Source organism: Sapajus apella, unplaced genomic scaffold (assembly GCF_009761245.1).
Source record: "Sapajus apella isolate SASKATOON/1434 unplaced genomic scaffold, GSC_monkey_1.0 scaffold35, whole genome shotgun sequence".
NCBI classification, from domain to species: domain Eukaryota; kingdom Metazoa; phylum Chordata; class Mammalia; order Primates; family Cebidae; genus Sapajus; species Sapajus apella.
The window spans coordinates 12,077,603-12,104,970 of NW_022436975.1; the positions used below are offsets into that span (position 1 = coordinate 12,077,603).

General features: G+C 40.9%; 1 protein-coding gene across 8 annotated transcripts in view; it reads left to right on the top strand.

Annotated features, from left to right (window-relative positions):
- CHD7 (chromodomain helicase DNA binding protein 7) overlaps nucleotides 1-27,368 on the top strand; it is a 178,485-nt gene that overhangs the window by 37,051 nt on the left and 114,066 nt on the right. For 6 of the 8 annotated variants that reach the window (XM_032296168.1, XM_032296173.1, XM_032296174.1 and 3 more), the window contains exon 2: nucleotides 22,529-24,367. The exons of 1 other annotated variant lie outside the window; for it this stretch is intronic. In XM_032296168.1, the coding sequence (XP_032152059.1) occupies nucleotides 22,703-24,367 (1,665 nt within the window). In that variant the 5' untranslated portion in view covers nucleotides 22,529-22,702. Of the gene's footprint in view, nucleotides 1-14,830; nucleotides 20,550-22,528; nucleotides 24,368-27,368 lie in introns of those variants that run through there. One more of the 8 variants, XM_032296170.1, reaches the window with a different exon arrangement.

A 27,368-nucleotide genomic window follows, 5' to 3' on the forward strand; every position in this document is an offset into this window, starting at 1 on the left:
TCTGCCTTCAAAGTACATGCGGAATCTGATATCTGATACCTTTTTGCTTTATTTCTACCACCCGGTCCAAGCAGCATTTTTTTTTTTTTTTTTTTTTTTTTGGAGATGGAGTCTTGCTCTGTGGCCAGGCTGGAGTGCAGTGGCCTGATCTAGACTCACTGCAACCTCTGCCTTTCAGGTTCAAGCGATTCTCCTGCGTCAGCCTCCTGAGCATCTGGGACTACAGGTGTGCACCACCACACCCTGCTAATTTTTGTATTTTTAGTAGAGACGAAGTGTCACCATGTTGGCCAGGATGGTCTCGATTTCCTGACCTCGTTATCTGCCTGCCTTGGCCTCCCAAAGTGTTGGGATTACAGGCATGAGCCACTGTGCCCGGTCCAAGTGGCCTTTTGTACTTGCCAGTGTTACTGCATTAGCTCCCCAACTGCTGTCCTTGCTGCTGCCTGTACTGCCTGTAGTCGGTTTCCAATGATAGCGGTCAAATCATCTCTTAGAGCTGAAGTTGGATCGTGTCCCTCCTCTGCTGAAAACACTTTCATGACCCATTTCCTTCAGGCAAAACCTCAGCCCTCACAGAAGCAGCCTCTGCTCCAGTCTCTCCCACTCAGAATCTCATGATATACCACATGTTGTCCTTGCTGTCCTTTAGGTGCTCAGGTACCAGTTCCCCTCTCAGTCTCCACCCTTGCTCTGACCTCCTCAAATGCTATCAGGGCCACTTAGGGCCTGCTGGGATGACTCCTCAGCTGCTTCCCAGTCGTATATAACTCTCTTCCCTGTGAGGCAACCCCTCACCACCCAGTTTAAAATTGCAGTGCCTTCTTCCAACCTGTCCCCCTGTTGTGATTTGGTTTTTCTCACTTACCTTTTAGTTATTATTTATTCTGTTTGACTCTCTTCACATGAGAATTTAATTAAGATCCATGAAGAAAGGAATCATTGTCTACAATGTTTACTGATGCATTTCCAGTGCCTAGAACAGTGTTTGACAGATGGTAGGTGCACAGTACATATTTATTGCTTAAAATTATATGGGAGCTAATCATTAGAGGGAAAAATGTCTTCAGTTCTCTGCAGCATACTTTTTGATATAGTATAGCTGATGAAACTTCGTAAGCAAGATAGCAAATATTGTTATACTATAGTGGCTGTCAAAAATTAAAGACAGTATTTTTCTTTGAGACACTCCTAATTAGCAAATTACATTTTTCCTCCTCATGTTACATGTACCTTAAGCCTTTTTTTTTTTTTTTTGGCTGGAGTAATGCATGAATGGTGATACATACATGGGCACAAATATTAATTTTTTTTCAGAACTTTCTTGAAATATATATTAGTCTCAGACTGACACATTCTTATTGGTATTGATTAAATATGTTAGGAGTTAGTTTGTCTTGTCCATGAATTATTAATGGGTCAAATCTTTGTACTGGGCACTCTGGGAGCCCTGAGACAATAAAGGTGTACAAGGCACGTTCTCTGCCGGCCCTCAGGGAGCTCCCTTGCTGGGGGACCCTCCTCATGCAGGAGGCAGTGAAGCTCAGCTTCAGTGAGTGCAGTGAAGGAGCAGAGAGTCCATTGTGAGATCAGAAAATCAGGCAACCAACTTCACATCCCCACAGTCTTCCTGCTTAACTGAAAGGAAACTGAGGCCTTGTGAGGGTTATCAGCAAGCAGAACTTGGATGGATGCCAGATTTGTTTGACAAAGGCAAAAAAAATTGTAATAAATTATTTTTCTAACATCTGACTGATTAGCAAGTATGGTTATTCCAAAATATTCAAGCCATAAAACATGCATGAAGTAGAAAGTAAAAGCCCCTACCCCTGATAAATTCAGGTGTATTAATTAATCTTCAAGGTTTTTCGTGGGAGAAGGATTGCAGAGTGTGAGCATGTTATAGCTGTGCAACTCCTTTTTCCCAAAAATAATGTGGCTGATCTTTCCATACCAACACACAGAGTTCTAATTGATCTTTTCAGCTAGATCAAATGACTGTGTCCTGTTCCATCTAACTTTGCTTATCTGACCTCTTTCAATGGCCAGTTGGGTCATTTTCAGTGTTTCAGTGTTGAAAGTGGCACGGCTGTAAAGATCATCAGCCTTTTATATACCTCTCTGCACGTCGGGATAAATTCCTAGCAAGGGATATTACAGGGTCCCAGACTATGTTCATTTTAAATATGGTACATGTTCCTGGATTGGCCCCAGAAAGGCCATATCAGTTCACACTTCTTTTAGTGGTGTACGAGTTACCCATTTTTTTGTTTTGTTTTGTTTTGTTTTTTTTTGCACTCACCAACTGTGGACATTATTGTCCTTTGCCAATTTGATAGGTGCCTTTCTTTTATTACTAATGAAGTGTCATTCCATGTATGTTTTTGGCTTTTTGTGTTTCCTTAAAGCCTGTCCTCTGCGCGATTGTGCTGTTGCATCTCCAGCTCCTGTGATTGCCTTCCGTGATTGAATATCATCCACGTAAGCCTGTGTGCCCTTCTCCGTTCTAGTAGAGAGAGAGTAGAGGCTAAGACGACTGTCTCTGAAAGCAGTCTCAGGGATTATTCCCATTGCTGCCGCTTGCCAGCAGTGGCTCCTTGGCAGGCTACTTAACCTTTAAGCCCTTGGTTTCCATTTCTCTAATGGGGGTAACAAGGATTAAACGAACGAATGCATCTGAAGCCTTAGCACAGGGCCTGGCACGTGAGTAAATGTCCAGGAAATGCTTGCAACCATCAGCAGCAGCACCTGTGTGGGAAATGACTTTCCCCCCTCCCTTTTCTGTGGGAGTCCCTGAGATCCCTGCTGAGCGGCCTGACTCCTCAGTACTGGTGTTCCTTTGGCAGCTGCTGCTTTTCCAAGTAGACCCTTTTCTCTCTGTCCTTTCATGTCAAGGGCTCTGAAGTGAGGTCCCGGACCAGCAACATCAGCCTTGGCATGAAGCCTGGGCATTTTATTTGTGATTGGTCTTATGGATTGAATTGTGTCACTCTCTCCTACCCAAACTCATATGTTGAAGCTCCTAATCCCCACGGCGATTGTATTTGGAGGGAGGACCTTTAGGGAGGTAATTAAGATTACATGAGGTCATAAGGTAGGATCCTGATCTGATCGAACTGGTGGTCTTAGACAAAGAGGAAGAGAGAGCTGACTCTCCCAATTTACAAAGAGGCCATGTGAGCACACAGTGAGACGGTGGATGCCTATAAGCCAAGAGAAGAGGCCTCAGAATGAATCCTGCCTTGCCAGCACCTTGATCTTGGACTTCCTGTCTCTGTAACTGTGAAAAATAAGTTTCTGTTTAAGCCACCAGGCTGTGGAGTTTGTTATGGAGCTCTGGCAGACTGAGATTGTTGGGGAACCACAGTCCTGGTAGTCGGGTGCCTGCTTTAGGCATTATTGTTTCTAGGTCAGTAGTTAGTGCATCAAAATGCTTGGTAAAGCAGACTGCCAGGGCTTACTCCAAGAATTTCAGATTTAGGATTGGCGTGAGAAGTCACATTTCTAACGAGTTCCCCAGTGGTGCTGTTGCTGAAAACGCTGGTCCTTGTCCGGAGAACCCCTGGTTTATTTGGTGTGTCAGAGAGGCTTCAGGCAGGCGCTAGGAAGACTTGGGGTAGGATAGTGGCTCTCCCACACAACTAGGAAGTTGTTTAAACTCTCAGAGCCTCAGTTTCATTACCTGTAAAAGGGTGATAGTATTTATTCTGTTCATTTCACGGGATTATTGAAGCCAGATGCATGAATGAAAGCTTTTGGGTTCTCCTCTCTTCGTACAAAGTAGTTGGGCTGGGGTCTGGGATGTTGCATTCTTTTTGCAAAAAGAGTAGAACAAACGAAATGCTGAAGCATTGTAATAGTAAATTACAAAGCAAAAGTAAGCTATTTCCTTCCTTTTCTTCACCAGATATGACCTGGTCATCTGCTTTGGTGGCTGCTTGGACATTTGTCTTTACCCACTTCTCCTCTCTGCAATCCTCACACCAACTTGTCTTGAAAGCCAGAGAGTTTAGCTAAGAAGCCTTTATTACAGTGTCTGTGGCTCCTTATTCTGGCCCTGCCTTATCAAGGATGCCTGTGGCTTTTTTGGTGATTGAGATAGTGTAAATTACTGAGTTTCTGGTTCTACTCCATGGGTACGATTGTGGCCATGCTTTTCATGTCCAGGGTACTATAGTTGAAAGGTCTTCTTGTGGATTTGTTTTTCCATGCTTAAAATGTTTTGTGTTGTACAAGTTTTAAATATATAATTACTGGCATATTGTATTTTCAGCAGTGTTACCAACCAACAATCAGGTCGCTCATCATTTAGAGCTATGGTTTTCACATGAGAACCCTAAAGAGTTTTGGTTTATGTTGGCTAGATCTATATAATTACTACATTTGAAATTAAATCTGAGAAGTGTAAACATGTTTAGTTTATTTAAAATCAACATTAGATCCAGTACAAGTTAATATAAATAGCATAACTTTTGATTTTTTTAAAACAAAAGTTTATTGAGAATGAGTGACATTCCTCCCTATTTTTGTAAATCTCTTTTATGCCTGGTTTGAGAAAACAGCTAGATTCTCATAGCTGCTTCTGCATTCAGTCTGTTACAATATGTTATTTCGGTTGAAGAACATGAAGAAATCTGGTCTCATGTGGACATGTAATTAAAAAGAGAGGAATTTTTGAATAGCTTTCTCAGATAATTTGATACTACATCAAAACTCTACAAGGGGTAGCTTCTTAAAGGTTAGTTTCAGTGTAGAATCTAAAATCGTATGAGTGAAATTTCTGTGCTTGAGTTCATTAAAATCTATTGGTCTATCTTGCACTTTGAATGGATCTTTTCACCATTCATGGTTTTATAACATCATTCATTGGTAATTTGGAAAATATTGGTATAATGAGTTACATAAATCTTTCAGATCCTGGCATATTTTATTAAACAATTTTAAAAAAATTTGTTTGTTAATATTACCACCTATCTAATCAGAAAGCCTTTAAGTATCAGAAAACCGTCAAGTTCTTGGTGGTAGATACAGGTTTTCCAAAATTCCCATTTTATGCGAATGCTGAAATTTTATATTGGCAACAAAACTGTCTGTTGTTTTCCTGGCTGTAATGGGCTTATTTTGTTGATTTTTGAAACGCCTGCCAAATACTTAAATCTGTATAACCATAGTTTTTCAGTTGTTTTTTTCTCCCCTAGGTAAAACTGGTGGTCTTTGAGAAAGCCTGTACCTCAGTCACACAATCTACTTCTCCACCTTGAATGGAATTGGTTACTGACATTTAACCACCGTCTAGAAGGAATGTAGGAATGATGGCATAGAGAGCACATCTCTCTGTATAGATGGGCTACTCAGAGACATTGGGGGAAGCAAGTACTCTGCTGGTTAAAAGAAAAAAACCTAACATAGTTGACTTAATATGCCAGAAATTATGTAAATGAATGTTGTTTCCTTCAAATAGTGACCTTGGAGACAGGACATCACATTCAGTGATAACGCCAACGGTTAGAACGTGTTTAGAATGCTACCTTATTTGGAATTGCTTCAAGTTATGACTTTAAGCTTACTCCATAGATTTGTATTTGGATGTACTGTTTTAAAGTTGTAAGGCCTCAAATGCTTGTTAAGTTTTTCCCACTTATATCTAAATATAGTTGCCTAGTCTGCGAAGAACCTGTTGTGTAGTGGGGAAATTGTAGACACATTCTTTAGCAATTTAGGATATTTATCACACAGGACCCAGCACCATGCAGAGCAGACATAATTCCCAGAGCCATAGACCCAGGTCCCTGCCTCTGCTCTGCCACTGACTGGCTGGGTGGCCTTGAACAAAGCATTTGCCTTCTCACTGTTTCTCTGTAAGGTTAAGTAGTTGGCTTAGTTCTCAAGTCTTTTAGCTCTCATGTTCAATGATTCACAGATTCTAGAGGCATGACAACATGATTCCCTTCATAATCTGGGATGGTGGTTCATCAGGGGGCTTGCTCCACTGCCTTCCTGTCCCTTTTGGCCAGCCTGTTTCTGGCCTAAGAAGGCAGCAGATTTCCTGTGGTTGTGATTTTTAAAGGCACTGTTTAATTCTTATTGCAGCACAAGAGTTCAGAACTTGAGTACTGGCATTCGAGCATTGTAGATTATCAGTTCCTACAGAGATACCCCATATGTTTGGGGTTAAACTGGGAGCAAGGAAAGCTGGGTGACTAGATTAAGGTTGGTGCAGGACAGCAGGGGGAACAACTGACATTTACTGACTGCTGTAAGCAAGGCGTTTTGTTAATAGCCATTGTGACAGTTAAATGAATTGCTTCCAAGTAGCCCTGTGAGGGAGGTGGTGGAGGTGATGGAATGTGTATTTTCATGATGAGGAAGCTGAAGTTTAGAGAGCTGCTTTAATTTGCCTGAGGCAAAGAGAGTGTTTGGGCCAGATCTAGCTGGTTTTTTTTACAGTTGGTTTACTCCAAATTTCTCCTTTTTTCTTCATCCCTTCCAAGCCATTGTATTTCTTTTTTTCATTTTTCTCTGTGACTATTTTAAGCTGTTCTAAAGTGTTGGAGAGATGTCACAATTAGACATCATTAATCTTTGAGAGGTGGTGATTTCATAAATAAACTTTAACATTTATAAACTTAATTTTTGATAAAGGTCAATAAAAACTAAAGAAGAGAAAGTGCTGATGTTAAGTCATAGGCCTGTGTTGAAATGGACGGCCCAGGGCTATTAGATGTATGAAACTGAGGGCAGATAAGCTTTGGGACAAGCAAGGACAGAGTGTGCAAATCTGGCATTCAAGTGTTTCCAATTTGCCTTTCCATAGTAAGAACAGAAATTCAAATTTTGGTGGATTATTTGTTAAAAAGAACTGTTATCTTTTATTTCTTCAACAAGTGCATTCATGTACCTGCTTAATCCTAGTCACAGCGATAAGTCTTGGGGATAAGGAGGCAGGAGCCCATGGCCAAGGGCCTCTCAGAGCCACAGGGCTCCCGGCCAGCGGCTTGAGTTCCTAAATCCTGGATTCCAGATGTGGAGAAATGCACTGATGTCAGGTTGTTGGGGATGGAAACGTCTCAAAGGAAAGTTACGTTATCTCTTCTGAAGGTTTTTAAAAATTGTGGAAGTCAAGATCAAGGATGGCTTGAAGATGAAATTTTTTGTGGTTTCTTGATGAGAGACCACTTTTATCTGCGTAGTTAGGAATTCTGAGTAGTCTCCCAAAGTGTACCACCAAGAAAGCTCTTAATAGCGAAAATTTAATGAATTTTTATGTTTTTTTTTTTTTGTATTGCTAAGCACATTTTTTGTTAGAGATTTGAAATAGTTAAGTACAGCATCCCTGAGGATGACAGTTGACATTAAGCTATTTTATTATTGGAAAAGGAAATTATGGAGGTTACTTCTCACTCAGATTTGTTCAGAAAATAAATGGGAAATGGAAAGAATATCTTAAGCATCTGCATTATAGGATGCCCTTGCAGTTACATTCTGAACTCTTGAATTGTTATTTTGATGGAAGGGTTACAGTTATGTGGCAGAGAGCTTATATTGTGGGTGATTAGGCAGAGATTGTGTGCTGCCAGACCTGTTTAGGAGTAAAGGGTAGCGAGAGGTTTTACTCTTCTGAGAAAATTGCTTCAGTTGACTCTCTTCTTTTAGGACTAGCACTCCAGGCTTCTGGGACTGGCCCTGGGAGGTAGGTACCTCAGGCATTTTCCTGGAGATGGTGCCAGCAGACGCCAGTGCCAGCTTACTTTCCTCTAGGTGGGAAGCAGGGGGGGATTTCCACCAATGAGAACAAGTGAATGTGTTTTGAGAAGTGATGGTTTACAACATTTGATGTCAGAAGTACACAAGTTTACTACCAAATACAGGTTCTAATTTACCTGCAGGGAGAAGCAATTACTTTCTGATTACTAATAGTTTCCTGGTAATTTTCCCATAAAATGTAATTTTGCATTTAAAACTGAAGCTTCACTGAATCATTTACATATTATATATGCATTTGATTTATGTATATAATTATATTTTATCAATTATCTGTGCTTCTTGAAATTTGGAATATTTTTCTTTCACCAGAAGTGTGGATTTCAGAAGAAGACAGCTATACTTAGCATATTTCCAGTTGCAAAGCTAGTAAGGTTAGCATCTTAGAGTGAAGGGACTTTTGCGATTCTCTTCAGCTCCCTTTCCACCTCCCTATCTTACAGATAAACCAAGAATCAGAGAGGTTAAGTAACTGGATCAAGGCCATGCAGCCTAGTTTAATATTTTGTATAGTCAGATTTTTCAGGTTAAAACAGGAAGTGTGTAATCATCTGCATTGAGTGCTAATTAGCTATCAAGTACCTCATTAAGTGCATTACATCACACAATCTAATTTGGCCTGATGAATTAAAGGTAGGTGGGATCATATGTATATTACAAATGAGAAAATAAATTTCTTTATAGTGCAGGTTGAGTTATAGTTCAGAGTCAGTCTCAGACCTTCAGTAGGCTCATAGTGTTCTGCTGATTCTTTCTTTAACACAAGCACCTCATGACCACTGCCTCCTGCAGAATTCACCGAGCCAGTTGTAGCCATCAGCGTGGGAGCACATCCACTGCTGGTTTCCTTCTGCCATCTGCAGCCACCTTCCTGCGTATCCTAGGGGATTCTACCTCTCCCATCTCATCTCTTCAAAGATGTTTCCTTAATTTTCCCCTTTGCCTCTATGCCCCTTCTTACTCCTCTCTCCCTCTGTGCCTACTTCTGTTAGAGTTTAATAGTATATTTTATGTAACAAATGCTTATGTAGTGCTTTCTAATTGGCAGACATTGTTCTAAGTGCTTTACAAATACTAATGTGATTAATATTCTGAATAACTCTCTGAAATAAATACAAATATTATCCCCATTCTATTTTATTATTTTATTTATTTATTTTGAGATAGGGTCTCGCTCTGTTGCCTAGGCTGTAGTGCAGTGGCACGATCATGGCTCACTGCAGCCTCGACCTCCCAGGCTCAAGGGGTCCTCCCGCCTCGCCTCCTGAGTAGCTGGGACTACAGGCGTGTGCCACTCCACCCAGCTAATTTTTATATTTTTGGTAGAGATGGGGTTTCCCCACGTTGGCCAGGCTTGTCTTGAGCTCCTGACCTCAAGTGATCCGCCCACCTCGGCCTCTCAATGTGCTGGGATTACAGGCGTGAGCCACTGCACCCTGCCCATAGTAACTACTCTTAACAAAGTTAATATCCAATTTGTTGAGTATGATGGACACTTGTCTTATCTTCCTTCTTTCTCTGTATCATCTGAACCGTTGGTCACTTCCTTCTTAAAGCTTTCTCTTGGTGTTTGTTCCTACCTTGTTGGCTGACTCCTTTGCCTGCCCTCTGAGTGTTGATATTCTTCAGGATTCTGTCCTTGCTCTTTTCGCTTGTCATTCTAAATATGCTTTCAGGTTGACCTCATCTGCTGCAACTTTGTCTTCCTTCTGTTTATCAATGACTTAAACAGCCATATCTTAGCTCAGCATTCTCTCTTGAGCTCCCTGCTTCCATAGTACTGTCTCCTGGAGAGGTCTGTGTGAATTTTTTTCTACACCTCTCTTCGATACCAAATAAATAAATCCTGCTTCTCTCTTGTTCCCCACATTTCAGTGCATGGTTTTTACCATCTGCTCAGTTACCCAAGCTACAGTCCTTATTATCGTCCCAGACTCTCCTTCATCCAGAAACAAGTCTCTCTCTTGAGTATGTCTGTCTCCTTCTTTGTAGCAACATGGTCTCTTACCTGAAGTGGTATGAGCCCTTGAACTAGTCTTCCTGGCTCCAGGCTCATACCATTCTCTTCCAGTCTGTGCTCCACAGTTCAGTAAAATGTGCGACTCTCTAAAAAGCATAATTTAAAAACTGTGGGTTCTTGGCCCTGTTGATGGGAAATTTGCCAGGCCATGTTGCCTTGAAGGGTCTACTCTGAAATCTGCAGCAGGTCATTATACTAGCAAGGAATTGTAAAGCTGGAAGGGTGTCATCAGTGTGCTTTTTTTTTTTTAATGGCACAGTATTAGCGGAGAGAAGGAAGATGCTTTAATTCCCGACCCCAACCCAAGACCCGCCCCTCACTTGTGTGAATTAAGTCTTAAGGAGCCCACACAATCATTGACTCTCCCATGTTTTTGTGGCAAGAGGAAGGAGTGTTAGTGATATACTGAGATGTTATGTAATGGCTAATTCCTATTTTAAGGCACTGTGTCTGGCATTGTGGGTACAAGTGATAGACATAAAAGGCGAGGTTTTTCTTTTCTTTTTTTTTTTTTTTCAAGACGGAGTCTTGCTCTGTTGCCCAGGCTGGAGTGCAATGGCGCGATCTCCGCTCACTGCAATGGGCAAGGTCTTTCTTGATGTGCCTGCCTACCTGGGGACGCTGTGCACATTTATAGACATATAACGGGGACATTGAAATAGTTTATGATGAAAGAAATATTGAAATATAGTCTGTATTTACAGGTTAACGTTTAAACAGTATGTCATTTATTTAAAGAAAAACAAAAGGATTCTTTCAAAATTAACGATGTTTATTTATTTTAACTTTTAGGTTGGGGGTACATGTGAAAGTTTGTTTTATAGGTAAACTTATATTACAGGGTTTGTTGTACAGATTATTTCATCACCCAAGAATTAAGCCCAGTACTCAATAGCTATCTTTTCTATTCCTCTCCCTCTTCCCACCCTCCACCCTCAAGTAGACCTCAGTGTCGATAACAGAAAATTTAGATTTATTCTACAAGTGTTATACATAATTCTGAAAGGTTAAAAGCTACTAAATAACCAGTTTGTATGTGGCCAATAAAAATTATTTGGATATGATCATCTAAGCAATTTTGAGAACAAAGTGGTATTTAAGAACTTTTGCCATAAGTTACCTCACTGTTGTGGGATGGCAGAATTTTAGGACTAAGGAAATTCGACATTTGGACACACAGAGGTCCAGGCAGGTGCCCAACCAAAGCACAGAGTGCTTGTGACTGTGTTTTGAAGTAGAAAATTGAGATATGTGGTCTGTCAGAACATATTTTGCCAAACCTTTATTTATATTCTTTAGATTTGTTTAGCAGAATAGTGACTTTCCAAATGATTTCTGAGAAATGGGCATAAAATAGGGATTTTGGTATGTTAAGAGATATAGCAGATATCAGGGAGGAAACTTGAAAATGTGGGTAGGTATAGTATGATGCAAGTATTATCCCTGATGAAATGTAATTATTTAGATTTCCTTATCTGGATCATAATTTTATTATCAACTGATGTATAGTAGTTAAACTCATTAAAACCGTTCAGATGGGTGGGTGTGGCAGTCTGAGGCCTTAGTAAACGCTGTGTTTTAAAGCTGAGTAGGTATCTGGTTCTTTTTGTAATCTTTGATTAAACCAAGTACAAAATTCAAAGCTTCATAGGTAGACTTAAATTATTTTCATCATTCTCATTATGCAAAACAAATGTCATGTCTGGTAGTAGCGCGTTTTCTCACTCCACTTACTTTTTCTTGTAATGCAGTCTCTTTGCTAACTTGATGTGTACTTAAATATTGATCTATGATCAAAATGGACACAATGTAGAAATTTATGACTACATAAGTGAGATCTTTTCTCAAACTGAAATATGAAGCTTACCTACAAATTAGAATACTAATGTCCTAATGTCAAGAGTCTTGCACACTCATATGTATAAACTACTTAAAATTAGAATTGGTTAGTCAAAATGATTTTTAGGGAAAATATGTGAAGCAGAAGCATGTCATTACAGTCAGTGCTCAATGATGTAGAATAGCATGGTGGTACAAGAAAAGTAATACAAGAATTTGTTACAAAATGCTTTGTATTATAGTTTTAAAAATATAATAATTACTGACAATATTATAAAAGATGTTTCTTGAAGTTAGCTTTCCCCCAGTACATGACTATCTAGAAGGAAGGAAACCCAGATGACTGCTGGGGAATAAGGAGAGAGGCCAGTTTGGGGTTTAACCTTTGCTGAAGTTGTAGGAAGATGTTAAGTTATATATACAGAGTTTGTGGATAAAATTTTGTCTTTTATCGTGTGTTAATATGAATGAAGACATTTAATTTGACTAAAAGATGGCATGTTTAGCTGCATGGTATTTATAGTTTTGATTATGGTGGCATCGTAGAACCTGCTTGCATTTATGATAAATGTAGGTACAGTACACCCCCCCATCCAACTTTTTGCTTTCCATGGTTTCAGTTTTAGTGGTTTCAGTTACCTGCAGTCAACTTTGGTATAGAAATATTAACGGGAAAATGCCAGAAATAAACAGCTCCTAAATTTTTAGTTGTGTGCCCTTCTGAGTAGCATGATGAAGTCTTGCACTGACCTGCATTGTCCTATCCAGGACGTAAATTATTATCCCTCTGTCTAGCATACCTATGCTGTAGATGCTACCTGCCTGTAAGTCACTTTGTAGCCATCTTATGGTCATGAGGTCAACTGTGGCAGTGTCAACGTGGTTGTGTTCCAGTCACCCATGTTTTACTTCAGAATGGCCCCAGAGTGCAAGGGTAGTGATCCTGGTGATTTGGTTATGCCAAAGAGAAGCAGGAAAATGCTTCCTGTAAATAAAAAGGTGAAAGCTCATAAAGAAAGAAAAATGTTTGCATATTGAGATTTACATAAATCTTAGAAGTAAACGTAAGTATTATTGTAAGAATGAATCTTCTGTCAGTTAAATTGTGAGGAAAGAAGAACAAATCTGTGCTAATTTTGGTGCTGTACCTCAAACTGCAAAAGTTACAGCCACAGTGCCTGATAAGTGCTTAGTTAAGATGGAAAGCACATTAAATTTGTGGGTGGAAGACATGGATAGAAACGTGTTCCAATTGACAGCGATGGGATTCGGTACTGTGCATGGTTTTGAGTATCCACTAGAGGTCTTGGAACATATCCCCAGGATGAAAGGGGCCTACTGCATGGAAAAAATATTTCCCAAATTTGTTATAAATTGAAATGATTGTGAAATATTGGGTGTGAAACTGTTAACTCTTTATTCTAGTCTTAATTCCATCTCCTTTTTAAATTTAACTTGATTGAAACCAAAATTGAAATATCATAGTCACTGAATAAGTTACTTTTTTTTTTTTTCATTTTTTTTTTTCTTCTTGTAGGTCTATGTTTTTGAGATTGGGTACAGTTTTCCAAAATATTTTTTCTAATACTCTTCCAAAGATCTCAACCTTCATTTACAGTTTGAATTCCTGTTTGTATTGTCTTCTTCCATGATGAAAATTTGAATTTTTATTATTCCTGTGTATTTTTTTTTTTTTTTTGCAGTACCTTAACAGGCCTGAGTCTTCAAAAGCCCTGCAGCTCCCTTTGTGACCCCTGCCATTGGTATGCTGTGATGCTTTGCCTGTCTTTGTGCTCAGGTTTATTCATGATGGATAAGGCTACCTTCCCGTCACACGTGCCCTGCTCTAGCAAAGAGAATAGACAAATTATTTTCAGTTGTGATGTTGCCCAAGAAATTTTTTTTTTTCCTTTAAGAAAAAGAATGTTGGTGGTATATATCAGAAAAGACTGTTTATACCCTTTTTATCCCCTGCCTTTCAAACCAGGCAGGATTGAGTACACTTTTAAACTCCCCCAGAATATGAAAAAAGATCCCTTTTCAGCTTTCCAGAAATTTTTTAAAATGTAAAAGAATGTAGGAAATTGCCAAATCAGTTAATCAGTGGCAACTGCAGTCAGTACTTGAAGAGCATGCTTCTTGCAAGAGCAGCTGGCTGTTTGCTGCTTTCTCAGCCCTTCAGCATGTTTGCCCTTGCTTCACCTCTGCATCCTCCTCTAGAGGTTCGGTGTCAGCCTTATAGGAGCCGGTGATTGCCAGGGGGTCCCTGGACAGAGCATGACCACAGGGAAGCTCCTTCCTTCCTTTCCTTCTGTTCCACCCTCACTTTTTGTAGACTTGACATCACCTGGAATTTCTGTGTGTGTGTCAAGTCAGTAGCTTGAAGTAAGTCTAGAATGAGTGGGAAAATCTTTCCTAATGGTGATTTTTAAAAATCAAGCTAATAAACATCGTGTCATTAGCCCTTTATACACCACCCTGAGCTTTACAAAACCCAGGATATTTTATAATATTAAGCAAGATACATACTAGCAATCAGCAAATTTTGTAAAATGTGCGTAACTCTTCCATAAGTCTGCACTATAAGCCTTCTTGCCAGGTAGGTTGAAATACATTTCTGAAATTTAATTTTTTCCTGTCCAAAATAAGTTACTTTAAAAATTTTCATTTACTTATTACTAGGCCTGTCTCTTATTTGACTTTCTTCTTTCTACCATATTACAATGAATTAGGATAACATTCAAAAGATAGGAGACCTGGTGCAATGGCTCACACCTGTAACCCCAGCACTTTAAGAGTCTGAGGCAAGAGGATTGCCTGAGCCTAGGAGTTCAAGACCAGTTTGGGGAACATAGTGAGACTTTTTCTTTTTTTCTTTTAAAGATGGCCTTTCATCATGTTGGTCAGGCTGGTCTTGAACTCCTGACCTCGTGATCTGCCTCTCTTGGCCTCCCAAAGTGCTGGGATTATAGGCTTGAGCCACTATGCCCAGCTGTGAGACTTTGTTTTCTAGAAAAAGAAAATTAGCTGGGTGTGGTGGTGCACAACTATAGTACCAGCTACTTGGGAGCCTGAGGTGAGAGGATTACTTGAGCCCAGGACTTGGAGACTGCAGTGAGCTATGATTGTGCCACTGTACTCCAGCCTGGGCGACCCTGTCTCTTAAAAAAAAAAAAAAAAACATATGGTATAGATACACATTTTATATAGCTGTATATTTGATCTACACCTAGATGTGGTATATATAGATAAATGTGTCTTCATTTCTCTTTTTCTATGCAATGTTGAGTACTTCAGGTGCTATTAGAATGTGTACTCATCTGTTGCTGGGCCATGTTGTGTACATGGAATGAAGACCCTGCTGGATGCATTTTCTTAGTGTCTGCGATGGGGCAGCAGGTCAACTGTCTCTAGGTTAGGGTCAAGGTGCTGGCCACCTCAGTGGGCTTAGCCTTTAGGAGTTAGCTTCAAAGAGTGGTATTTGAATTTTGAATTGCAGGGTATAAAGGCCATTCTCTATAGGACACAAATTTCCACGATCCTTGTGCTTTTGTGGCATAACTTATGTGTGGGGTAATATACTCCTTTGACCACTTAGGAAGAAGCTAGTGCTGTGGGCATGCACTTAGTTTAATCTGTTAGCCAAGCGCTATTTCATTAGTTGCCTTGAAAGGAAACATATTAGCCTCAATATTGCATGTAGGAACAAAAGAACAACTTTTTTTTTTTTTTTTTTTTTTTTTTATCATAAAGGCGACTCAATATCCAGATTCTTCAAAGTTATGTAGAAATAACTGAAAGATTTCTGCAAGAAACCTGTGAAATAGCGTGTTATGTAACACAGCATTAGATATTAATGTTAACTGCATTTTTTTGACTTGCACAAATGATTGGCAAACAGATGGGCATATCTTTAAAATTAAACCATCTTTAGATACCCACTCCTTGTAAACCATTATAGATTAAATTTATCATTAAGGGCTATTCATAATTCTTTGAATGAAGTCAGTATTGTTTCTTTGTCAGACACAAATGTCAAGACTGCTTTCTTTAAGTGACATATCTTTGTGTTGCATTGTAATTCTTTGCAACATATGTCATTTGTTGTTGATCCATTATATTAACTGAGTGGTCAGTGTGTGCTATCCTGTAGGAGGAGCTCAGAGTCTGAGAGCAGGACTTCCCAAACTTTACATGCACAGGAATCACCTGGGGCCATTGTTAATAAAAGGCAGATTCTAGTGCAGGAGGTCTGGGGTGAGCCTGGGACTCTGTGTCTTTTACCAGTTTCCAGGAGTGCCAGGCATGCTCTCTTAGGACCCCACTTCCCGTAGCAAGGCCCCAGTCTCCAGAAAGAGAGGGAGGTGAACACATAAGAACAGGAGTGTGCTTGGCACTTTTGTAGCTTCTGCTCATGTTGGTGTTGTGGTAGCGTCAGTGAGGGCTTTGGAATCAGCCTGAAGAGGGAGGGCTGAAGGCAGGAAGCTTCCGGAGATGGGTGATAATAAAGGAACTAAGACGAAAAAGAGGCCAGGCTGTACAGTGAGGGGAAAAGGAGGCCAGAGAAGAGAATATGGTTTTGAAGGTGAGGAAGGTGTGAAATAGCTGATGGATGGTTGGTAAACTTAAAGTAGTTTGATATACCTAACGGGGGTGTTGGTGAGTGCTTCAGGGGACAGAGGGAAGGGAGTTAGGGGAGTTGAGAATGGAGAGGTTGGTAAGGATTTGATTATTAGTGCCTTCGAGCATTCTGGAGCATTTGGACTAGAACCTGAAAGCTATGGGACATCCTTTTAAGGATTTTAATCAGGGAGAGATATGATGCAATCTGTGTTTTATAAGATAATTCATTTAGTAGTGTAAAAGTGTTGAGACCAGAACTTTTTTTTTTAAATGAATGGTGACAGGAAGGATGTAGGCTTATTTCCCAATGTTTGACTAGGTTGAAGAGATAGACGGAAATGATGTTACTGCCATAGGGAATGCTAATATAAGGCATAGCATTGCTCTATATGATGTCAATAGTTTTCCTTATTAAAAATGTGTCTCTCCCATTAATGTCAGCAAAATGAGAGGTAATGTAGTAATATGACCTTATTACTTTTCATGGTTTTATTTTTAATACGATACTTGGGGACAAACAGACCTTAGAAGGACTTCACATACTTCTTTTTTTTCTTTCTAAACCTTTTTCTGAATTTTGTATAGTTGAGAATTATTCCTAACATACTGAAAATTGTTTATGAAGAAATAGGAATATATGTTGGGAGATAATACAGAAAGGAGACATAGGTTGTAAGTTTAGTTAACATAAAATATGATATATGGAAAGAATACCATATGTTTCATCCTAAAGGGTAGATATGGCCCTTAAAAAGAATACTAATCCCTGAAGAGGAGAAAATATTTTTTACAAAAGAGGATTGCTGCCATTTAATACGGCATTTATTTAAACTTATGTTACATCTAAGAAGAAATACATAGGAGTGCTATCCATAGAATTTTCTGCCGTGATGGAAATGTTCATTTATAGGCACTGTCTAATAGGCAGCCACCAACTACATGTGGTCTTTGAGCACTTGAAATGTGGCTTGTGTGACTAAGGAACTGAGTTTTAAGTTTTATTTAGTTTAAGTAATTTAAATAGCAACATGTGGCTGGTGGCTGCTGGATTACACAGCATAGTCATAGAGTATTGGCAATGCCCTGGCATACTGATGAGGAAGAAAATGTGGTCTTGGCCCCCTTGGCCAACCCAGGGGTTTCAGAAAGGGCATCATTTGGCCCATGAAGCACATGTGGAAAATACTTTGTGGTGAACTGATATGCTAGCGTTGGTGACCTGGGGGACACTTCCTGATTGTTTATCTAGGTTCTTGTCAGTTGTATAGATGACTCCTCCTCCAGCAAACATTGGCCCTGTTAGATGTTACCAAGTGGCTCTCGGTGGCGGGGTTGTGGGTGGGGCAGGTGGAGGAGATTGCTGGTAACAGGCTTCAGGATCTAGCTCAAAGGACTTTCACTTTGAGTGGAAGCTCAGCAATGTGAGCCCTTTATCTTCTGTGTGTCCACCTGTCAGTGTGTGGATTCTTTGCCCCTCTTGATACGTTTTGCAGCCTTGATGATTGAGAGGCATCTCCATGGGTTATGGTGAGGGTGGTGATGTGCTGTTTTTTTCAGCTGCAAGATGCTCCCTTGGAAATTCTGATTCATGTTCCACCCCCATCCCCAGAATCATTACCACAGCTGTGTTCTATACCTCATGCTCTTTGGAGGTAAAGGAGAGAAATTTAAATAGAACAACTCAAAATCAAGCCATAAACAGCAAAATTGTTTTTGGCATTCTAATAGGCAAATATCCTGTGATTTCACTCTTGCCCACATTTTGGCTGTTTATGAAAAAAGTTCCCTTTGGATGATGTTTTACTTACACAATTGGACAAAAAGTGGTTGAGCTATAGGAGATACTTTGCATATGAAAGGTGTTATATATTCACCTATCTCCTTGCTAGGTTTCCAGTCCACACCTCTAACACAAAACACCTGTTCTGAGTCACTACCAAATTAAAACTCAGCTATGCAAATGCCATTCTGCTTTGAGAAGAGTGAAGTAAATAATTGTTGATGTTGTTTTGGAAGGTCAGAAAATCACTATATATAAAACAAATTTAATAAGTAAAACTTTAAGTAAAATGTTATAGCACATTTTATATATACATATATTTTTTCAAAATATTAATATTTTTGGTGACATTTCTTACATCTTGGTATCTTACGCACCCATTGCTTTTATCACTGATTCTCTCTGTGGTTGGATCTGCTCATTTTTCCTTTAGCCATTTCTCAGTAAAATTTATCAGTAGCTCCAATTTGGTGTTGATATGCTTATGTCCTAAAAGCTATATATAGGATAATTTAAAAACATTTTTGGAAAGGAAATTCTCTTCTATTTGGTGATGGATGCAGTTGTTTTAGTGATTCTCTGAATAAAACAGACTTAATGTAGGCCTTTAATATTTTGTCCTCACTAGTAAGCTGCCATTTCATTCATTCATTTCTTTCATCTTTGGGAACTGTCACTGAGATGTTTAGTAGAAGGTTTACTCCTCTCAGCCTATAAAAGGATTTTTTTTTTGTCTGTTAAATGAAGAGGAATTTGGATTAGAAGGTTTTCAGAGTGCTTGCTAACTCTAAAATGTTTGTAATTGGTTTCACAGTGCACTTCTCATGTTGATGATTCTGTTAGTTGAGTGGTCTCATTGTGACCCCTCCTCACTCCCAAACACAGGCATCTTCTGAACTGTCCTTCAGTTCACATCTCAGAAAATGCTTGGCAATAGGGTACTGAGTCGAAACTTGAATTACTTTGTCTCCTTTGTATGGATCTGTACTGCTTGCTAAATATTCTCACATCTAGTTAGACTGTTCCTCATCAGAAATTACCGAGGAGTACTTTCTGAAGTGGTAACCTACATTCTTGGTAACATAAGCCCCGAATCTTAGTTCTTATTTAAGAGATTCGTCATTTACAGGTACATGTAAGCTCCATGAGGACAAGAGGGAATTTCATTTTATTCACTGATCTCTCTCCAGCTCTTAGACCAGTGCCTGAATCACAATAGGTGCTCAGTAAATACATTTTGAATGAATGATTGTGATTTGAGAGTTAATTTTTACATAAAGCCAAATCAAACATATATGCAACTCAAATGTTTATTACCCAGGTGATAATTATGAGACTTTAAAAAATGTCATTGCTAATTTGTTATTCCCGTTTCTTCTTTTTAAATATTTCATGCTGTCCAGTATGGAGGCCATGAGCCCCATATGTCCATTTTTATCACTTGAAATGTAACTGATAGGAATTGAGATGTACTATAAGTATAAATTACATACTGGGTTTCAAACAATACCAAAATATGTAAGGTAGCTCATTCATTTTTTTAATATTGATTACCTCTTGAAATGACAGTATTATGCGTTTATTGGGTTAAATAGAAATTGGTAAAATGAATTTCACTCTTTCGGTCTACTTTTAAAATGTAGCTACTAGAAAATTAAAAATTAAACGTACTGGCTCTCATTTGTGGCCCATTGAACAGTGTTGATCTAGACTCAAAATATCTAGATATTGAGTGCAGACAAGGGAGAAGCTTTCAAAATGGAGTCTTGAATGAATATCCTTTATAGAAACACAAAATTATAGATTGCAGCTGCAACTTGGGAAAGTGGGCATTCAGATGGTCTTGATCAAATTTAAAAAAGGACCAAAACAAATTAATTAGATTAGCTCAAATCAGAAATATGAAATGCAGCTACCAGATGGATTCCTGGCATAGCTGCCAGCTGGGTCTTGAGGTCAGAAAAGGGGCAGGAAGGCCTTGGTGGCTGTCCCAGTGAGCGGTGACTAATGACAGACTACAAAGCTAGTTTTTTAACTTCCCTGCCTGGACTTCACCTGAGCGTGGTTATAGTTGTGGTGAGCAACATGCCTAGTTGATGCTATATAACGCTGGTGTTTTTCGTGCCTCTGGGAGATGGATACTTAGTAGAAAGGCGTGGGAAACAGGAAGGAAGAGGAACATAGCCAAGGGTCAGTATGGTTACTCTCAGGGAGGGCTTTCTGTTTTTTCCCTACCCATGTCCCTCTACCGAATCTTAAGCTGATAAAAAGTAAGCACCAACTTCATCACCGCTTCTCCAAGTTTGATCTGGCTCTGCGTCTGGTCTCAGTGGGCTTGCAAGAGAAGGTCACCAGTGGGCTAAGCCATCCACTCACCCTAGGCTCACTTTTATGGAGCTGGCCCGGAGTCTCATCCAGTCAGTAGCATTTCTTCCCATACCAGCGGACCCTGGAAGATGAAGCGGCTCCTTCCAAGACACATACGTAGACGTTACTTTCCTTAAGCTAATTTGAAAGGTTATTTTGGTAAGTGGTTGGTCTGCATGGCTGGTTTAAGTTATTATTAAGTCCAATCCAGTATCTATTTCTTTGAAAATTAGAATGAACCTTAATAAATGATGACTGACTGTTTAGCCTTCCTAGGAGTATATTTAATTTATGAATATTTGTTGCAACTGGCACTGGAGATGCCTACCTCTCTTTATTGTGGATTTTAAAATAGTTGCATAGTAAAGGAGCATGTTCTCAGTAAAATGGCTTTCATGCTCACCTTATTTTCACCCATCTGACCTCTGTATTTGGAGAAAGTAGATCAGAAAATTCATGGCAGTTAGCGGCGGAGTGAGGAGACCTTTGACTTTAGCTGACAGCTGTCACCTGAAAACTACAGACCCCGAGACCCTCTCAGGTGTTATGTCTGTAGTTCTGACAGTGAACAGGAATGTTGTTTACATTTTCTGTAAGCAAAATTCTCCTCTTGTTAGGAATGTGTTAGAATAGGGCAGGCAGAAACGGAATTTATACGTGTCTTACTGGTAAGTTCTCAGGAGTGTTGGTTAGCCCATTGTTCATTCCCATGCTCTATGGACGCATGTCAGTAGAATTTATGACTGAGCCTGTTTATAGCATCACTTTGGAAATTCTTCAACAAGATACTGTTTTTTCAAGTGGGCTAGTATCACACAATGCTTAATATACTTATAAGAGAGAAAAAATGAGTTAAATTCCAAAGATGTTTAAGATTTCAGTCATTTTTTCTATATGAATTAGTTCTTTATTAGGCTGTTGATTTAATTAGCGCTCAACAAAACCACTTTCCTGTTTAGACTGTCAAAGCATTCTTTAAACTAGTTATTTTAATCCAACACAGGATCTGTTAGAAAGAGTTGGAATAAAATGCAGCATGTTACATAGCGTACACTGTGCGCTGGAAGCACGTAGGGTGCGAACGCAAGTGCCTGCCCACTTGTCTCCTTACCTGCTGAGGTCCCGCCTTGTCCCAAAAGGGCTTAAGGCAGTGGTAAGGAGAGCATATTTTGAACTTTATTCTGTTAAAATAACGTTCAGCTTTGGAGAAAGTTGTGTTTCTAGTTATGAGAATAGTCATTGTCTACAAAGTATGCACCCAGCTAGTTTTCTCTGGGTGGTCACATGGGCTCCTGGTCCACCAGAGCCCAGCGTGCCTGTGGGAGAATAATAAGCCTGGTGATTGGGCTGCCTGTGTCAGTGCACACTGGGACCATCACAGGCCCAGACCCATGAGTGAAATTGGCCCTCTTGGAGAATGAAAGCTTTTCTTTTAGTCTTTTTCTGAATCTTGTATATTTCTGCCATTAGGCATAATGAAATTATGAATTTATTATGCTGTTCTCAAGGTTGCTTTTCAGCATCATTATGAACACTTTCTTGTTAGATGCCTCTGTTGCAGTCACATAGTTGTATGTGGGCTGTAAATATCTAATTTGTATGAAATGACCGATTTTGGTATTTGTATAATCCTCTAGTCAATTTAACTAAGTTGAGCTTTTCACAGCCCTTAGTGCTGCTGCTGCTCATCTGATTACACCGCTCAGGGGAATAAGGTTAAGGGCGGGCTGTTGGTAACCAGAGCATTTCCAGGGCTTTAGTTCAGCAGATGAGCTGCTTGGCTATATTCATACATCTGCTTGCCTGCTGTGGCAGCTGCTGCTGCTTCATGTTGTGTTCTTTTGTTCTGTTTCATCCAAGAATGGAACGCTAGGAAGTGTAGTGAATGGATTAATTTAAGGTTAAGGTTAGTGTTTTGCTTGCTTTCTAAGTAACCGATCATAATAATGCTTATGGTAGAAGCTAATGAGTTTCTCTTAAAGTGAACTAAATTTATAAAATACAGCTCAGTGAGGGAGCTAGATTAGTATTGTTGATGGAGACCAAATTCAGATGTACAAAATACTGGCAGTTTTTATCATTGGATCCTAATTCTGTGTTTTCTTCCTTCTTCTCCCCCACCCCTGACTCCCTTCTAGGACCTATATCCAGATTTTGCCTGACACTGCAGGGTCCAAGAGAATTAAAGAAATATGGAATGACATGAAGAAGATTAGTTAAGGATTATAGGCTTTGAGGGCAAACACCTCAGTGAAGTGAAGCACAGGCAAGCTCCTGAGCTGTGGTTTGGAGGAGCCGTGTGTTGGAAGAAGATGGCAGATCCAGGAATGATGAGTCTTTTTGGCGAGGATGGGAATATTTTCAGTGAAGGCCTTGAAGGCCTCGGAGAATGTGGCTACCCGGAAAATCCAGTAAATCCTATGGGTCAGCAAATGCCGATAGACCAAGGCTTTGCCTCCTTACAGCCGTCCCTTCATCATCCTTCCACTAATCAAAATCAAACAAAGCTGACACATTTTGATCACTATAATCAGTATGAACAACAAAAGATGCATCTGATGGATCAGCCGAGCAGAATGATAAGCAACGCCCCCGGGAACGGACTCGCGTCTCCGCACTCGCAGTATCACACCCCTCCCGTTCCTCAAGTGCCCCATGGTGGCAGTGGTGGCGGTCAGATGGGCGTCTACCCTGGCATGCAGAATGAGAGGCATGGGCAATCCTTTGTGGACAGCAGCTCCATGTGGGGGCCCCGGGCTGTTCAGGTACCAGACCAGATACGAGCCCCCTACCAGCAGCAGCAGCCACAGCCGCAGCCACCACAGCCGGCTCCGTCGGGGCCCCCTGCACAGGGCCACCCTCAGCACGTGCAGCAGATGGGCAGCTATATGGCACGTGGGGATTTTTCCATGCAGCAGCATGGTCAGCCCCAGCAGAGGATGAGCCAGTTTTCCCAAGGCCAGGAGGGCCTCAATCAGGGAAATCCTTTTATTGCCACCTCAGGACCTGGCCACTTGTCCCACGTGCCCCAGCAGAGTCCCAGCATGGCACCTTCCTTGCGTCACTCGGTGCAGCAGTTCCATCACCACCCCCCTACTGCTCTCCATGGAGAATCCGTTGCCCACAGTCCCAGATTCTCCCCGAATCCTCCTCAACAAGGGGCTGTTAGGCCACAAACCCTTAACTTTAGTTCTCGGAGCCAGACAGTCCCCTCTCCTACTATAAACAACTCAGGGCAGTATTCTCGATATCCTTACAGTAACCTAAATCAGGGATTAGTTAACAATACAGGGATGAATCAAAATTTAGGCCTTACAAATAATACTCCAATGAATCAGTCCGTACCAAGATACCCCAATGCTGTAGGATTCCCATCAAACAGTGGTCAAGGACTAATGCACCAGCAGCCCATCCACCCCAGTGGCTCACTTAACCAAATGAACACACAAACTATGCATCCTTCACAGCCTCAGGGAACTTATGCCTCTCCACCTCCCATGTCACCCATGAAAGCAATGAGTAATCCAGCAGGCACTCCTCCTCCACAAGTCAGGCCGGGAAGTGCTGGGATACCAATGGAAGTTGGCAGTTATCCAAATATGCCCCATCCTCAGCCATCTCACCAGCCCACTGGTGCCATGGGAATCGGACAGAGGAATATGGGCCCCAGAAACATGCAGCAGTCTCGCCCATTTATGGGCATGTCCTCGGCACCAAGGGAGTTGACTGGGCACATGAGACCAAATGGTTGTCCTGGTGTTGGCCTTGGAGACCCACAAGCAATCCAGGAACGACTGATACCTGGCCAACAGCATCCTGGCCAGCAGCCGTCTTTTCAGCAGTTGCCAACCTGTTCTCCACTGCAGCCCCACCCGGGCTTGCACCACCAGTCTTCACCCCCACACCCTCATCACCAGCCTTGGGCACAGCTCCACCCATCACCCCAGAACACCCCGCAGAAAGTGCCTGTGCATCAGGTAAGGGGACACAGAGCCTGCCTCTGTATTGCAGTGTGAAATTCAGCATGGCTAACTTGTCTAATCGAATTTTTCTTTAAACTTTATGAAAAGCTTTTTCATTATAAGTGCCTTAATTTTTATCTTGTTATTGGCTTATGCATTTTTTTATTCAGGCAAGAACTCTTGAATCTCCCTGTCCCAGGGATTGTGCTAGATGTTAAGGATGTGTAGATAACTAAGACCGAGTCCCTGCCAACGAGGAGCTGGGTGGCTGCTAGCAAGGAAGTGGACAGAGGTCTTAGAATGCTCACGAGACAAGCGCTTTTGTTTCCTTCTGTGAATTCTTCTTTATTCTTTCTCTCTGTGTGTGTGTTTCAAAAATACACTGACACTTGGTTTCTAGCAACGATTTATGTGTGTGTGGTAGTCTCTTCCATCCCTCCTTTTATATTGTGGTGTTTTTCTTGGGAAGCTGCAAGATATGTATACTTTTATGGTACTGATTTTACCAACTGTTGAATTTGTTAGTATGAGTTTAAATTGCAAATTGTAGAAAATCACAGTAAGTGATGATTCACAGAAGATGTTCGGTCTCTTAAGAGATTTGGGCACCCAGCTACTCAAGTAGGGAGTCTTCCTTTTTTGTAAGCTGACATTTTTGTTGTCATTCAGATCTTATAAAAGAACAGATTTAAGTTTTAAATTATCATAGGCACAAAGACATTTTTCCATTATAAATTTTGGTATTTATGCCCTAGGTCTATGGAAGATAAATTAACGTCCATGTATACAGATTATTCTTAGTACTATTTAAAAATACATGCTGATTACTAGAATTGCAACTCTGTTTTTGCGGCACACTGTAGCTGATTTTAGAGCTAAAAGGCATAGTGCTTGTTTTGATGGACTTATAATCAATTTTGGGGAAATAAGACCTGCATGTGAAAATACAGAAGAGTGAAAGACCAGGCATGATTATGTGACAAGTGTTCAGAGAGAGGGAAACCTTTAGGTGAGGATGCTTGGAATTTGGCAAGGCCTTACCCAGGGGAGGTGAACCCAGGTCAGCAGTTCAGATTGGGGGCTGGTTTGCTAAACAACTGCTCAGGAAGTCAAGTTTGCTGCAGGGAGGAGGTTGGAAAGTATCAGTCAGTGCCAGATTGTTGTGATCTTGGATTCCTTTTTAAGGAATTTGGCCTGAAATGGGGAGGGAGCCAGTGAATTGATTAGACAGTTTACAGGACAGGTGGAGAAGCATACAGAAGATCAAGTGTGAACCTGTTGTCTAGGCCTTCGAGGACAGTTTGGTCCAGAAGGGTCAAACTGGGAACAGAAGGGACTGAAGCAGTGTTGAAAGCAAAAGAGTTTGGTCAGGAAACAGAGCTACTCAAAGCATCTCAGAGGATTTTTGTTTGTTTGTTTTGTTTTTTATTTTTTTAGTGGTGAAATTTGTCTTCTGCACTTTTTATCAGTTCATTTAAAAAATACTTATTTTGCCGGGCGCGGTGGCTCACGCCTGTAATCCCAGCACTTTGGGAGGCCGAGGCGGGTGGATCACGAGGTCAAGAGATCGAGACCATCCTGGTCAACATGGTGGAACCCCGTCTCTACTAAAAATACAAAAATTAGCTGGGCACGGTGGCGCATGCCTGTAATCCCAGCTACTCAGGAGGCTGAGGCAGGAGAATTGCCTGGACCCAGGAGGCGGAGGTTGCGGTGAGCCGATATCGCGCCATTGCACTCCAGCCTGCGGAACAGGAGCGAAACTCTGTCTCAAAAAAAAAAAAAAAAAATATTTTGTGCCAGGCATGGTGGCTCATGCCTGTAATCCCAGCTCTCTGGGAGACTGAGGCGGGCAGATCACCTGGGGTCAGGAATTCAGGGCCAACCTGGCCAATACGGTGAAACTCCATCTCTACTAAAAAATACAGAAAATGAGCTGGATATGGTGGTGCATGCCTGTGGTTCCAGCTACTCGGAAGGCTGAGGCAGGAGAGTTGCTTGAACCCAGGAGGTAGATGTTGCAGTGAGCCGAGATCATGCTTCTGTACTCTAGCCTGGGCAACAAAGTGAGACTTCATCTCAAAAAAAAGGAAAGAAAAAAATCACAAATTTTTAAAAAAAAATTTTTAGATTCAGGGAGGCGTTTAGTACAAAGGCTCTGAAGCTTCATCCTCAGCTGGGCTTGGGGAGTGGAGGTCAGGAAGACTCCTGGGACTGCAGGACAAATAGTGGCTTCAGGGAAGCTGCCCTCAGCTGGTGGGGAGGGCAGCTTCCCTGAAGCCCTTGGTGATCCTCATGTAACCTCAGGGCAAAACACACCCCTTCAGAGCGAACCAAAAGTAGTGTCCCTGAGGCCAGCAGACTTGGGTGGCTTTTAGGACAGAAATGAATGTGACTTAGTTTTTAGGAATTATTATTTTCTTATTCCCTGGGAAGTTTCTTACTAAGCGAGGGATTTTTTTTTTTTTTTTTTTTTTTTTTTAGTGGTTTCTCAGATTTCTCATTCCAGCATCCTGTCTACCAGGGGGCGAGCACAGTTTGGAGACCCCCCTGTGCTTATAGTCTGATCCCTGGATGAGAATTGTTGCTGTCCTCTGGCTTTCCTGCATTTTAAGAGTACAGATACCTCAGTGGGCATTTCAGAGAACGTGTGTGAGTCTGTGGCATTTGAGTCCCTGAGCAGTGGAGGCTCCATGCATGCTGTGTCCTGTGCTGGACTCCGGGAGAGCCCACATGCATTCCCTTCTTCTTTGAGTGTGTCATTATAGGCAAACCCAGGACATTTACAGGGATGTAAAACTAGGACATTTGAGGTATTTTCATTCTGAGTACAATTAGGTTTTCCATTTTGCTCATTGATTATTTGCTTTCTTATTTCTGCTTAACTTTGCCTCCTGTTCAGATTTTAACGCTCAGTTTTGAACATAAGGTTAGGGAGGTGTTAAGTCTTAGGCACAGAACATAGACTTTTAAAGTTAGAAAGATACTGAACTCCTAGCTTTATTGCTTATTAACC